Here is a 14,483-nt window from a genome sequence, read left to right as displayed (position 1 = left end):
CTTGAGGCACTCCATACTTTACAAACGATTTATCAGATTTAATGTTAGCGTATTGGACTTCTTGTTGTCTGTCAGACAAATATGATTTTATCCAATCTATTATATGTTTTCCGATATGATAAAATTTTAACTTTTCTAGCATGGTTAATAAGGTCAAAAGCCTTACTGAAATTAGGGGCAATCAATCATATATATTCATAAAAACACATTTTAAGAATGAACCAAGTGTCCCTGGAAGCATTAATTGTGCAACCCAGAATTAAGAAAAAAAGCTAAATATAAGAAGCTCTATTATAGCTATTTTCATAATTTCACCAAATATAAAGTTGTTTCAGGACTAGGCAAATACTTTTTCAATTCAACATATATAAAAGTTGATGTACAACGACCTGTCAAATGTAAAATTTGATTTTAATTTGCAAACACCTTTTAGTCCTGGTATCTATGATGAGTTTATTTACCTATATATTATGAAAAATAAGAAACGATAACTTTTTAAAATTTACACTATTAATTGGGCCAAATAAGAACTTTTTTGCCCATAACTCCTATGCTGTCACTTCAGGTACTGTGGATTCATTTATTTTCGTGGGTACCAATTTTTGTGGATTGAACAAAACTTACACTTTCGTGGACATTTAATTTCGTGGATCTGCCAAAGTCTGCATTACTTAACAAACCTATGGAAGATTTGTAGTTCGTTGAACATTTTAATTTGTAGTTCACCTAGCTGTTCCTAAAAAATCCATAAAAATTGGTATCAAATGAAAAATAATGAATCCACAGTATGGTTTAGAGAAAACAAGAGATGATTGCATTTGCATTTTAATTATATACCACATTATCATAGGTCAACAGTTGTGATTTACAAAATCTGGAGAGTTATAGACAAAGCATTAATGGTAAATAAAAAAATCAAAAAAATCAAGGGAATCTTCAGAAAGTAGAAGTACAATATTGATAACTAAATTGAAGAGTATCTTACTGAACATTTCAGCTTCTTCATGAAAGAAAGGTCAGATTTCATGCTAGATGGAAATGGAACCTGGCGGGTAAATGTGCTTGATCATTCCAAACAACTGGACAGCATTTCTTGTGGAGTTTATGTCCTAAAGGTAGGATAAAGTCATAAAGTTCTGTAAAATCATTATTTGCTTATTGCTTGTGGGATTTACCACTCATTAGATTAGATAGAAGACAGAAAGTTTTAATTTTAGAAGTTTTCACTTTGCATTGATTGAGGCTGATTCTTTTTAAAATGAAAAAAAATATTTTCGTGTGTTATGCATTGTATGTAGATAGATAACATTTTGCAACATTTATTACAGTTTATTAGCTTCAAGGAATAAAATGCTCAAATTCAAATGTTTTATCCCACCCGGCCCAAAAATGCCAAATAAGCTTTTCTCATCACTTTTCTTGTCCATTTTCTTTTAAAAAAATCTTCTCCTCTGAAACTACTGGGCCAAATGAAACAAAACTTCTCCTTAGGATATCTAGTTTAAAGAATGTAAATGGCCACCAATGGCTAAAAATAGAGCATGGGAGTAAAATGCAGTTTTTGGCTTATAGCTCTGAAACTTAAGCATTTAGCAAATCTGACATGTAGTAAAAATGTTCCCCAGGGTAAAATCTATCTGCCCTGAAATTTTCTGACGCATTATAAAACAGGTTGTTGGGTTGCTGCCCCTAAATTGTTAATTTTAAGGAAATTTTGCAATTTTTGGTTATTTTCTTGAATATAATAATAGATATCTATAGATAAACTATAAACAGCAAAATTGTTCAGCAAAGTTAGATGTAAAAATATGTTCCAAAATGGTCAATTGACCCCTTTTGGAGTTATTGCCATTTAAAGACAATTTTTTCAATATTTTTCGTAAATTTTTGTTAGCTTTTACAAAAATCTTCTCTTCTGCAACTGCAGGGCCAAATTGAACCAATCTTGGACTAAATCATCCTTATGGTATTTAGTTAAAAAATGCATCAAATGATCCTGCCCATCAACCAAGATGGACGCCATGGTTAAAAATATAACATGGGGGTAAGATGCAGTTTTTGGCTTATATTTCATAAACTAAAGCATTAACAGGAAATATGGAAGCAATTTACATGTTCATCAGTTCAACATCTATCTGTCCTAATATTTTCAGATGCATCAGACAATCTTTTGATGGGTTGCTGACCCAGAATTGGTAATTTCAAGGAAATTTTGCAGTATTTGGTTATTGCCTTGACTATTATAATAGATATATAATAGATTATAGAGATAATAAGTAAACAGCAATATTGTTCAGCAAAGTAAGATCTACTAATGAGTCAACATGACCAAAATGGTCAATTGACCCTTGAGAAGTTATTGCCTTCATAGTAAATTTTTAACAATTTTTGGTAAATTTTTTAATCTTTTGCAAAAATCTTCTCCTCTGAAACTTCTGAATTAAATTTAACCAAACTTTTGGCACAATCATCATTTATGTATCTAGTTGTCAAATGACCTCGCCTACCAACCGACATGGCTGACATGGATAAAAATAGAACATAGGGGTAAAATGCAAGTTTTGTCTATCATTTTTTTAACCTTTTTGAATAGAGAAAATCTGAAAATCTGAAATGAACAAATATGTTCAGAATAATGAGCTCTACTAATTGTTCATATATGTCCAAACTGTTAAACAAATTATTATAGGAGTTATGACCCATTTTTTTAATTTTTGGTGTATGAAAGGATTGTAAGGTGTACATGTGACGTCCAACTGGCTTGTGTCATCTGACCTTGACCTCACCTATATTTGGTGTATGGAAATATTTTATAATCTATATGTCAGTCGAGCAGGTTTTATTTGACCTTGACCTCATTTTCAAGGTTCATTGTCCTGTGTAAAGTTTTTGTGTTTTGGTCTGTTTTTCTTCCAACTATAAGCAATAGGTCAACTGAATTTGTTGTATGGAAAGATTGTAAGCTGTATATGTCTGTTTGACAATTGACCTTGACCTCATTTTGGTGGTGCATTGGTCAATATTAAGTTTCAATGGTTAAGTTTGTTACGTATATTCTATAAGCAATAGGTCAATTATATTTAGTGTATTGAATGATTGTAAGGTGTACATGTTTTTCTTGTTTGGTTAAACTGACCTTGACCTCATTTTTTTGGCTCATCTTAAGTTGATGTGATAGTTGTAGTAAAGCTTTACACAATAACAATGGTAAGTAAGGAAGGCGAGACATTTCAGCGTGTGCACTCTTGTTTTATATTTTTTAAATATTTCACTCTGACAGACAGTTTTCAATAATTCTTTCAAAAATTTAAAAAAGACCAATTGAGCTTTTCTCATCACTTGGCATCTGTCATCCGTGGTCATCGTCCATCATAGTCATTATTGCTGTAGTAGTCATTAACTTTTTACATTTTGAACTTTTTCTTGAGAACCACTACATGGAATATAACCAAACATGACATGAATATTCCTAATGAGGTGCTGACCAATTGTTGTTAGTTTGTAGGCAATCAATCATCCAAGATGGCTGCCATTAGAGGAAATTGTTTAACATAGGACCTAAGGACCATACATACAAATGCCTTCTTTTAGGGAACCACTGAATGGAATGAAACCAAACATAGCATAAATGTCCCTTAGAGGTGTAGACTAAGTGTTGTTACTTTAAAGCTGATCAATCTTCAAAGATGGCTGCCACATACGAACTTAATTTAACAAAGGACCCTATGGGAATTACATACATGTAATGTCTTCTTTAAGAGAACCACTAAATGGAATGAAATAAAACATGGCATGGATGTTCCTTGTGAGGTGCTGACCAAGTGCTGTTACTTTGTAGGCGATTCATTATCCAAGATGGCTACCAGCAGGAGACATTGTTTAACATAGGACTCTATGATACAAATGTCTTCTTGTAGAGAATCTCTGAATGGAATGAAACCAAGCATAGCATAAATTTTCATTATGATGAGCTGACCAAGTGTTGTTACTTTAAAGCTGACCAATCACCCAAGATGGCCTCTAGAGAGGGACTTAGTTTAACATAGGACCCTATGTGAAATACATAGAAATGTCTTCTTTTAGAGAAACATGGAATGGAATGAAATTAAGCATGGCCAGCATATTACGTATGAGGTGCTGACCAAGTGTTGTAACTTTGTAAGCAATCAATTATCCAAGATAGCTTCCAGCAGGGAACTTCATTTAACATAGGACCCTATGGACAGTATGTAACATACAAATGTCTTCTTTTAAAAAGAGAACCACTGAATGGAATGAAAAGAAACATACCATAAATGTTCCTTATGAAGTGTTTTTACTTTGTAGCCGATCCATCATCCAAGATGGCTGCCAGCATGGGACTTAGTTTAACATAGGACCCTATTTGAAATACATACAAATGTCTTCTTTTAGAGAACCATTGAATGGAAGGAAATTAAACATGGCGTGAATGATACTTATGAGGTGCTGACTAAGTGCTGTTAGTTTGTTAGCAATCCATCATCCAAGATGGCTGCCAGTAGGGGACATAGTTTAACAGATGACCCTACAATTATATAAATGTAATGTCTTCTTTTGGAAACCACTGAATGGAATGAAATAAAACATGGCATGCATGTTCCTGTTTTCCATGATTTCAAAAAACAAAGTATAATCAGATGAGCTACACAAACTTTCAAGAGCCTCTAGTTTAGTATGAAAACTACTTTCATTTTCAGGTTGTTTATCTGTATATAATGAAAGACAACTTGATATTTTAGTAATTTGTTTTCTAGATGGCTGAAATGTTTCTTTCTGGTGGAGATATTCAGTTTGTTATGACAGCAGAAGATCTTAATCAGTATCGTCTTCAAATTGGGACAGTCATATTAGGACAATGTGGTGAGAATTCTTGAATTATTATATATATAGATTAATATTCTTATTATTATACTTCAAGTCAAAATGCCAGATTTTGATTGGACTATACGAGGGAGATAATTTACCCTATCTGACATGGCCTAAAGGGAGATACTTTTTTTTAAAGTCATCCTCTTGTGCAGACCTATCAAGTATAGATAACATTGAATACAATGAATTGAGTTTATACTAAGGAATTAAAACAAATGCTCTTGGTCTTCGTTTTAGCCTCAAAAGATCTAGAACTTTTATATAGACTGCTAAAAAATTTTAAAATTGTCTTGCTTCACTTCTGTGGTTTTTCTTATAAATGTTTCCTTGTTATTTCTGTGAGGTCATATTTAAGTAAATTCAAATTTAACAGTAAGAAAACAATAATGACAGAATATTCAGTATATTTATTTAAAAAAACACATAGCTGAGAGGGTGGTAGAGCAGATTGCTACCCCTGGATAAAGCATTGATTTTAAGTTTTTACAAGCTTAAATAAGTCCATATGTTTTTTGTTTATAAGATTTAATGATGTATTTTTAAGGTTTACTAAAAGTACACCAGTCTATAGTTGCAAAGAGATCGGTCAAGGTATGTTGCTCTTTATGACAAAACATGAAAAACTGCTCAGACAGAATTATGAAGAATACTAAAATCAATACTACACAAGTTTTTAGCTAACCATTGCCAATTGGTTGACTGATAAAAGTCCTGTGTTATGTGCTCATGGTCTTAGATAGAACAATACACCGTAAATAGACAAATTTCTTATTAGGACAATATTAAAGTACATTCCCAGATTTCTGTTTGCCTATAAAAGTGTGTGATCAGTGTGTTACTCAGATTTTTGTCTCTGCTCAGTGAAGTCAGCTGTATACAGGGATCATTGTCGGATGTGGATTCATCAATATTATTTTCCGCCAATTTTTTTACCACTTTGTTCAATATCAGTGTTAATAAAAAAAAATCTACATGATTTTTAAGCCATCACAGAAAGTTTAATATCCCTCATTCATAAAGTTAAACAATAACGAGAAAAATGTAATAAGTCCAACAAAAATTATAAAATGCATGTATGACTTTGGACAATAACGTGACCGCAATGACCTTGGACAGCGCCACCTGGCTGTACTCTCATGGGAAATCATATTATATCATCAGTTTAATAGAATATGTGTTAGGACGACGTCGAAAGTAAACTGTGAATTCTTAGTAAAAGATACAGTTCCTTATATTTTCTACTTTAATCAAAGAATTCAAATATAGAAAAATTTAACTGGTGACCGAAATTTTTTATTTTTTATGTACTACGAGCACTTAATGTAATTTAGAGATTGTAATTCATTATCATTATCTCTTTAGTCAACATGTGGAATCACCAACTTGATGCCTCCTAAGCCAGCTATTGGAAACAATAAGATGATACTGTCTGAAACTTTTCAGCCACAACCCTGTACTGAAGAGACAGCAGTATCTTGTATTGATGATGGAACAACTCTTGAAGGCAACAGGGTAACTTAAAAAGAATATATTTATCTGATTGTAGATTGGAGTGTTACAATGACAAACTTGTAGCTGATTGTTCCTCAGCTAATTGAATGAAAAAAACAAAATGTATGTTTGTTTTATTTTGATATGTTTTTGTTTTGTGTTATATTTACATTTGACTAGCAGGCATAATGACGGCTACAAGCTTGAGTTTTGATAATGAGAAATTTTATTTAATGATAGATGTTCGTTCATACAGCAACTTCTTAAAAAGAAAGATAAGAAGTTAGCAATAACCTTTAACTTCTTCCCCTATATAGATGATGTTCTCTCACTAAATAATACAAAATTTGGTTTATATTAATATTTAACTTTTACCAACATTTTAGTGCGTTTATAAATAAGGTGGTAAAAACTTTGTTGTACATGTTTGCTATTAGAGGTACAATATGACATAGGTATGAGTTTGCAAACCAAAAATGACATAAAAGAAATGTGGCTCAATAAAAGAACATTTATGTAATCTAAGAGTGACATACTCAGGTTTCAGATTTTGAACAGAAATATCAGCATATTGCTGGTTATAAAATTGCTTCTTTTAAAAAAAACATCCGACACTGTGGCAAATTCCAACCCACACTTCTCACCAAGTTGTTTTTGTGATAATTTTGGAATCTTATCGTTGTATTCAAATTTAACTGTCCAAAGTAAAGCTTAAATCAGTTCTAGTCTGTTTTGGTGAAGGCAAACCAGAGTAATTTTCCTAAAATATCTTTTTACATTAATGTGTCATAGCCATGTCGTATTACATTTGAATGCATTTGACTAAGAATCTGAAAATAACTTACATTAACGGTTTCATTATTCATAAACTTACCTGTTACCCTTAATGAGCCTCAACTCACCTTCTGATCTTTAAATTCAATTGTACAAAATCATGTCAATTTGTTTGATAGTTCTTCACATCAACACCTGATAATTAATTATCTAAATTTATTGATTAGCAGATCAAAGGGTTGGATTAGACAGGATTAATTAGTTATAACTAATATCACTGGGACTTAAAAACAGTGTCTGATTATGGAAGGGACAGGTTTCGGACTTCACAAGTTTTTTTTAACAAAAAATGCTATAGAAATTTCTCAGGACCAGAATATTTTGTCTGATGTCACAAGTTGTCAGAATTCCCAGGTGTCGGATTAAGCAAGTTGCACTGTATGTTGAAAAATGTATCCCATCTGACTAGAGATAAAGGATACTATAGATACAGTTAAGTCTGCCTAATATCTTGACTTACATCTAGAAATTGAGGGTCGGTTGAAAACCTTTACGACAAAAGAGATTATTTCAGCTTTCTAATTGTGAACTTACCATTTATATGTAGAGCATTCCAGCAGGGCCTGCATACGAAGTATATATCTTCCAATTGATACAATATTCCCTGGCTTGTATTTCCTATCATGATTTCCTTGATAGAGGATTGCTGCTCACAAGGAAGCTATTAAACCAAAAGTTCCTAATGGTAAAGTTGAAATTCTCCCTTCGTAAATTTTAAAAACGCCATCACAAGGTTGATCGTTATGAAATAACCGTTTCACAGATGATATCGGATACGTTCCTTATGTCTTAACTACAATACCCTTCCCTTTTCACAAATGTGACCTACCGAATAAGACTATTTACTGGATTTGTAATAACATGACTGGTGCCACATATGAAGCAGGATCTGCTCACACATCCAGAGCACCTGAGATTACCCCAGTTTTTGGTGGGTTAGTGTTGCTTAGTCTTTAGTTTTCTATGTTGTGTCTTCTGCACTATCATGTAGATATATAAAGATGTGGTACGATTGCCAATGAGACAACTCTCCATCCAAGTAACAATTTATAAAAGTAAACCATTATAGGTCAAGGTACAGCCTTCTGTTTGTCTTTCTATTTTTTAACCATGGCGTTGTTAGTTTATTTTCAATCTATGAGTTTGACTGTCCTTCTTTCGCCCCTCTTTTATAATTAATTCCAAGCTTTTTAGTTATATAATGCCAATCATAATTGATTGATTAGAGTAAATAATTTATTATACACCTAATCACACAATTAAAGGAATTTAATTTTTATATTAGAATTGTAATTAAGAATTGAATGCTCTTTTTTGTAAATTTATTGGGATGTAAAAGCATTGACCGAAGTACATTTTGTTTCCGACTAAAAATGTGCGCAGGGTCAACGCTTTTACAACCCTATAAAGTTACAAAAAAAAAGCATTCAATACTTATAATTACATTTTTATCTATAGGATCATGAAAACACGCCTTTTATCAAGTTTTTATTTCATTTACCTGTGCACTTTATTGTGGGACCTCATGTCATCATGAATGAAAACTTCCATTGTGTAATGCAATTGATTAAGGAATATCACAAGATTGCTAGTTAGCCAATCAGAATAACGTATTATAATGAAACATAGATCTAATGTAATTATTAGAAAGTAATGCACAAATAACAAGCAATTCAATATGTTAAATAATTCTATATTACTATTGATAAAGAAATATTTTATAAAGATTTGCAAAAAACTCTTCATAAAATATTTGGATATTAAATATTATAATGGAATGAGTTGGCAAAGGTATGTATACCAGTTAGTATAGGTACAAGTTGACGTTTAAGCGAACAAGTTGACATGGTACAAGTTTGCAATGATACAGGTTGACTTGCTTTTCTCACCTTTAAAAATTTCCTAATCTTATAATGAAAACAAGGAGGTGTGGTATGAATGCTTTATATAATGACACAACTATCCAACAAATATTATGTACAACATTTAACAATAGGTAAAATCTTTGCTGTAAATGTAATGGAAGTTTTATATATTTTTAGTTTTGATATATTTTGCGGTAACTGCAGATGAATATTTACCTTTCTTAGTAACGTGAAAACAAACAAGAGCTTAACCTTGGTACTGTTGACATAAGAATTTAAATGTGCTTGTGGTTTGTTAATAGAAATTTTGTTCGAACACCAGTTTTGGTTAAAGTGGATGAGTCTATTAGGTTTTTGACACGTGTGTTGAAACTTATTTCGTACAACGTTTTTACATTTTTTTCTTTATCAGTTTTCTTGCTTGAAGATCATTATTCACCAAGTTTTCTGGAATTGATTAAGAGCTATGCAAATCTATTTTTCTTGTTTCTGAAATGATGATTTAATTTTGTCTTTGACCATGCACCCCCCTTTTTTTTAACTGTAAATTTTTAGACAATCATCATGCGATGTTTATAAAATCTGAGCAATAATATTTCATCGAAAAAAAATTTAAGATATGATGATAAAATAGCATAACAAACATATTAATGATTGAAAGGTGAAATATATAATGATTTTGCATATTTTTCTGTCTTCAGAAGATAATTTTTTTCTTTTTTTTTTCCCCCCCGACCGACCGACCAGACTTTTTCATGGTGAAAATCCGTAAACCAACAAATTAAAAAATCGTGGCCTAAGGTTGACAATTCAATCTCATGCAGTTAACTTAGTAACATGAATATCCATTAATTAAACTCTACATCACTAAACATGAGAATCTTTCAACAAACAAACCTTTCAATTTGTTCAATTAAATTAAATCTGTATTTTTTGTTAAAAGTAAAACATTATCTCAACTTTTCAATTTGGATTTTTAGAGTGATAATGGTGGAAATGAGGAGGAAGATGTAGATGACAACGATGACAACAACAAAGGTTTAAAGGGTGGAAATGAGGAGGAAGATGTAGATGACAACGATGACAACAACAAAGGTTTAAAGGGTGGAAATGAGGAGGAAGATGTAGATGACAACGATGACAACAACAAAGGTTTAAAGGGTGGAAATGAGGAGGAAGATGTAGATGACAACGATGACAACAACAAAGGTTTAAAGGGTATTACAATATTTTAGTTTTATAGTAAAAAAGCAAGACATAGGTATGCTGTTTCCAGTGTGGCTGCGGCGGCGTCACAAACAATGTATTAGTTTGTGATTAGGTCTAGTTTATGGTGAACTACTAGTGGTAAGTCAAAGATATTTGGTATGCAGTTGTATAAGTATTGGCACATCTCATTACCATGGAGATTATTTGGCCTTATCCCCTCAGTTATGGTCTATTGACTGAAAGTTTTCATGTATTAGTTTGTGATTATGTCAGTTAATGGGGGGCCACTAGTGATGAGTAAATGATATTTGGTATGCAGTTGTATAATCATTGGCATATCTCATTTCCATGGAGATTGTTTGACCCTGCCCCTTCAGTTATGGTTTATTGACATTGAAATTTTGCTTAGCTGACATGTATTAGTTTGTATTTATGTTTGTTTAAAGGGAATCAATGGTATCTGGTATGCAGTTGTATTAGCATTAATGGCACAACTCATTTCCATGGAGATTGTCTTGTCATGTACCTTCAGTCATGTTTCATTGACTTTGAATATTTGCAAACTTACATGTAATAGTGTTGCTATTTTAATTTCAACATTTGCATTATCAAAATTTAAAAAAAGCGAGACATATCTCTGTGATAACAGTTTATTTTTATCAGAAATGTAGATGTAGAAATATGATATGGGTAACAACTGTATGGCCAATCTTTTAATTAGGGGTAAAAAAAAGTTTTAAAGTATTATTCTTTATAGGGAAGTTCTTTTTGTTTAAACACTAGTTTTACGCAGAAAAGCAGTGCAAAAAACATATCTACAACAGACAAAAACAACTTCCACAAATGCAAGGCTGCCAACTATAAAAAGTTAGTTAATCATCTGGATCTGATTTTAGAACCAGTTACAGCTGTATCATATGGCTTGCTTATTAGAAAGATAGAAAAAGAAACCAAATGATGGTCCTCCATCTTTGTTTTTTTGTCTCGCCTCAGTATTTCATTGCAGTTTGTGAGACATATGTATAACTTTCCAGCAGCAATGACGGCGTCACAATAGCAGTTTTTATAAAGCCTTATGTTTTGTAAGATTAAAGACCTGGATATTTCGTAAGATTAAAGACCTGGATATTTCGTAAGATTAAAGACCTGGATGCTTCATATCTTGTATGCAGATACCTTATGTTACAAAGTGTTCGTTTGTCATGTGTCCAATGTCATTTCCTTAATTTCATGGCTCAATGACTGATTGAAAAGAAATTCAGTTCTTTATGTCGGCAAAAATTTGCTGTATGCATATAATGTTTTGATGCTGTCGTCGTTGTCTGTTCGGTGTCGGGGTTGTTTGAAAGCACATTGAGTTTCTGTACAATTACTTTAGTTTAAGGGAATGGATCTCTTAACAAATATTACCTTCATTACCCCAAAAGGAAGATTGGGATTGATTTTGGGGGTTATGGTACCAAAAGTTTTGGAAAAAAAGGCCAAAAACAGGCATTTTGTTTCCAGACAATAACTTGTGTGTAAGTGAAAGGATCTCTCTGACATTTTACTACAAGTTTCCATATCACAAAGGGAAGGCTGGGATTGAGCTGTGGGGTAATCTCCCAATCATTCAGGAATTAGGGGCAAAATAATTATCAAAGGTACCAGGATTATAATTTAGTACACCAGGCACGCGTTTCGTCTACATAAGACTCATCAGTGACGCTCATATCAAAATATTTATAAAGCCAAACAAGTACAAAGTTGAAGAGCATTGAGGATCCAAAATTCCAAAAAGTTTTGCCAAATAAGGCTAAGGTAATCTATGCCTGAGATAAGAAAATCCTCAGTTTTTTGAAAAATTCTAAATTTTGTAAACAGGAAATTTATAAAAATGACCAAAAAAGGGACCAAAACAAGCATTTTTTTGTTTCCAGACATAAAAACATTTTTTTAATTTCTTTAAAGTTTTAAGCAGTAGGTTAGCTATTTTTGGTGTATGGAATGATTGTAAGGGGTACATCTCAGTGTGGCAGATTTCATCTGACCTCAATCTTATTTTCATGGTTGATAAGTCAATGTTAAGGTTTTTGTAGAGCCTACAACTATTGTTGCAGAAAGCTCAACATAGGGATAGTGAGCCCACGGCTACAGCTTTAGCTAGATTCTTAAAAGCTAATATATTTTAGAAGGTGGAATACCTGGATGCTTCAAACTTTGTATATTATAAAAACTTTGTATATTATAAAAATTACAAAGTTTCTGTCAGTCACATGTCCAATGTCCTTGACCTCATTTTCATGCTTCAGGGATTACTTGAAAAAAAAGTAAGATTTTTTGAAATGTTAAATTCTCTCTTATTATAAGTAATAGGATAACTGTATTTGGTATTTGCAAACTTTGCAAGGTCTTCATGCCAGTCATACAGTTTTCACTTGACATCAACCTCATTTCGAAGATCAGTGAACAAGGTTAAGTTTTGGTGGTCAAGTCCATATCTCAGATACTATAAGCAAAAGGTCTAGTATATTTGGTGTATGGAAGGACTGTAAGGTGTGCATGCCCAACTGGCAGGTGTCATTGACTTGGACCTCATTTTCATGGTTCATTTGTTATAGAATTTTTTTTAAGTTTCAGTCTTTTTTTCTAATACTATATGCAATAGGTCAACTATTTTTGGTTTTATGGAAACATTTATGATTTATAGGTGAGTTGTGCATGTTTTTTTTCGACCTTGACCTCATTTTCACTGTTCATTGCTCAGTGTTAAGTTTTTGTGTTTTGGTCTGTTTTTCTTCAACTATAACAATAGGTCAACTATATTTGTTGTATGGAAGAATTTTTAGCTGCATATGTCTGTCTGGCATGGTTCATCTGACCTTGACCTCATTTTCATGGTTCATTGGTCAAGGATTAGCTTTCTTGGTTAATGTTAAGTTTATGTGACAGTTTTAATAAAGCTTTATATTTAGGACTTTCAACATAATATCAATGATAAGTAAAGAGGATGAGACATTTCACAGTGTGCACTCTTGTTTTGTTTTGGTCTGTTTTCCAAGTACTATACGAAATAGGCCAGCTATATTTGGTGATGAAATAATTGTTAAGTGTACATGTTTGTCTGGCAGGTATGTCTGACCTTGACCTAATTTATATTGTTTATTGATAAATAAAACATTTTAGTATAATTTTTTTCAGTCTATGAGACACTGTTTTTCAAGTACTTAAGCAATAAGTCAACTTTTTAGCTCACCTGGCCCGAAGGGCCAAGTGAGATTTTCTCATCACTTGTCGTCCGTCGTCCGTCGTCCGTTGTCGTCGTCGTCGTCCGTTGTCGTTAACTTTTACAAAAATCTTCTCCTCTGAAACTACTGGGCCAAATTAAACCAAACTTGGCCACAATCATCATTGGGGTATCTAGTTTAAAAAATGTGTGGCGTGACCCGGCCAACCAACCAAGATGGCCGCCATGGCTAAAAATAGAACATAGGGGTAAAATGCAGTTTTTGGCTTATAACTCAAAAACCAAAGCATTTAGAGCAAATCTGACATGGAGTAAAATTGTTTATCAGGTCAAGATCTATCTGCCGTGCAATTTTCAGATGAATTGGACAACCCGTTGTTGGGTTGCTGCCCCTGAATTGGTAATTTTAAGGAAATTTTGCTGTTTTTGGTTATTATTTTGAATATTATTATAGATAGAGATAAACTGTAAACAGCAATAATGTTCAGCAAAGTAAGATTTACAAATAAGTCAACATGACCGAAATGGTCACTTGACCCCTTTAGGAGTTATTGCCCTTTATAGTCAATTTTTAACCATTTTTCATAAATCTTAGTAATCTTTTACAAAATTCTTCTCCTCTGAAACTACTGGGCCAAATTAAACCAAACTTGGCCACAATCACAATTGGGGTATCTAGTTTAAAAAATGTGTGGCGTGACCTGGCCATCCAACCAAGATGGCCGCCACAGCTAAAAATAGAACATAGGGGTAAAATTCAGTTTTTGGCTTATAACTCAAAAACCAAAGCATTTAGAGCAAATCTGACTGAAGTAAAATTGATTATAAGGTCAAGATCTATCTGCCCTGAAATTGACAGATGAATCGGACAACCTGTTGTTGGGTTGCTGCCCCTGAATTGGTAATTTTATGGAAATTTTGCTGTTTTTGGTTATTATCTTGAATATTATTATAGATAGAGATAAACT

At 32.6% G+C, this 14,483-nt stretch overlaps 1 protein-coding gene across 1 annotated transcript in view; it reads left to right on the top strand.

Moving 5' to 3' along the window:
* LOC139495437 (uncharacterized) overlaps positions 1-14,483 on the top strand; it is an 82,847-nt gene that overhangs the window by 49,065 nt on the left and 19,299 nt on the right. Inside the window, exons 22-26 of the mRNA XM_071283723.1 lie at positions 998-1,115; positions 4,776-4,881; positions 5,435-5,481; positions 6,253-6,402; positions 10,061-10,298. Of these exons, the coding sequence (XP_071139824.1) occupies positions 998-1,115; positions 4,776-4,881; positions 5,435-5,481; positions 6,253-6,402; positions 10,061-10,298 (659 nt within the window). The remainder of the gene's footprint in view (positions 1-997; positions 1,116-4,775; positions 4,882-5,434; positions 5,482-6,252; positions 6,403-10,060; positions 10,299-14,483) is intronic.

The sequence above is a fragment of the Mytilus edulis genome, chromosome 11, assembly GCF_963676685.1.
Source record: "Mytilus edulis chromosome 11, xbMytEdul2.2, whole genome shotgun sequence".
In the NCBI taxonomy this organism is placed as follows: Eukaryota; Metazoa; Mollusca; class Bivalvia; order Mytilida; family Mytilidae; genus Mytilus; species Mytilus edulis.
This window is presented reverse-complemented; position numbering and strand designations above follow the sequence as displayed.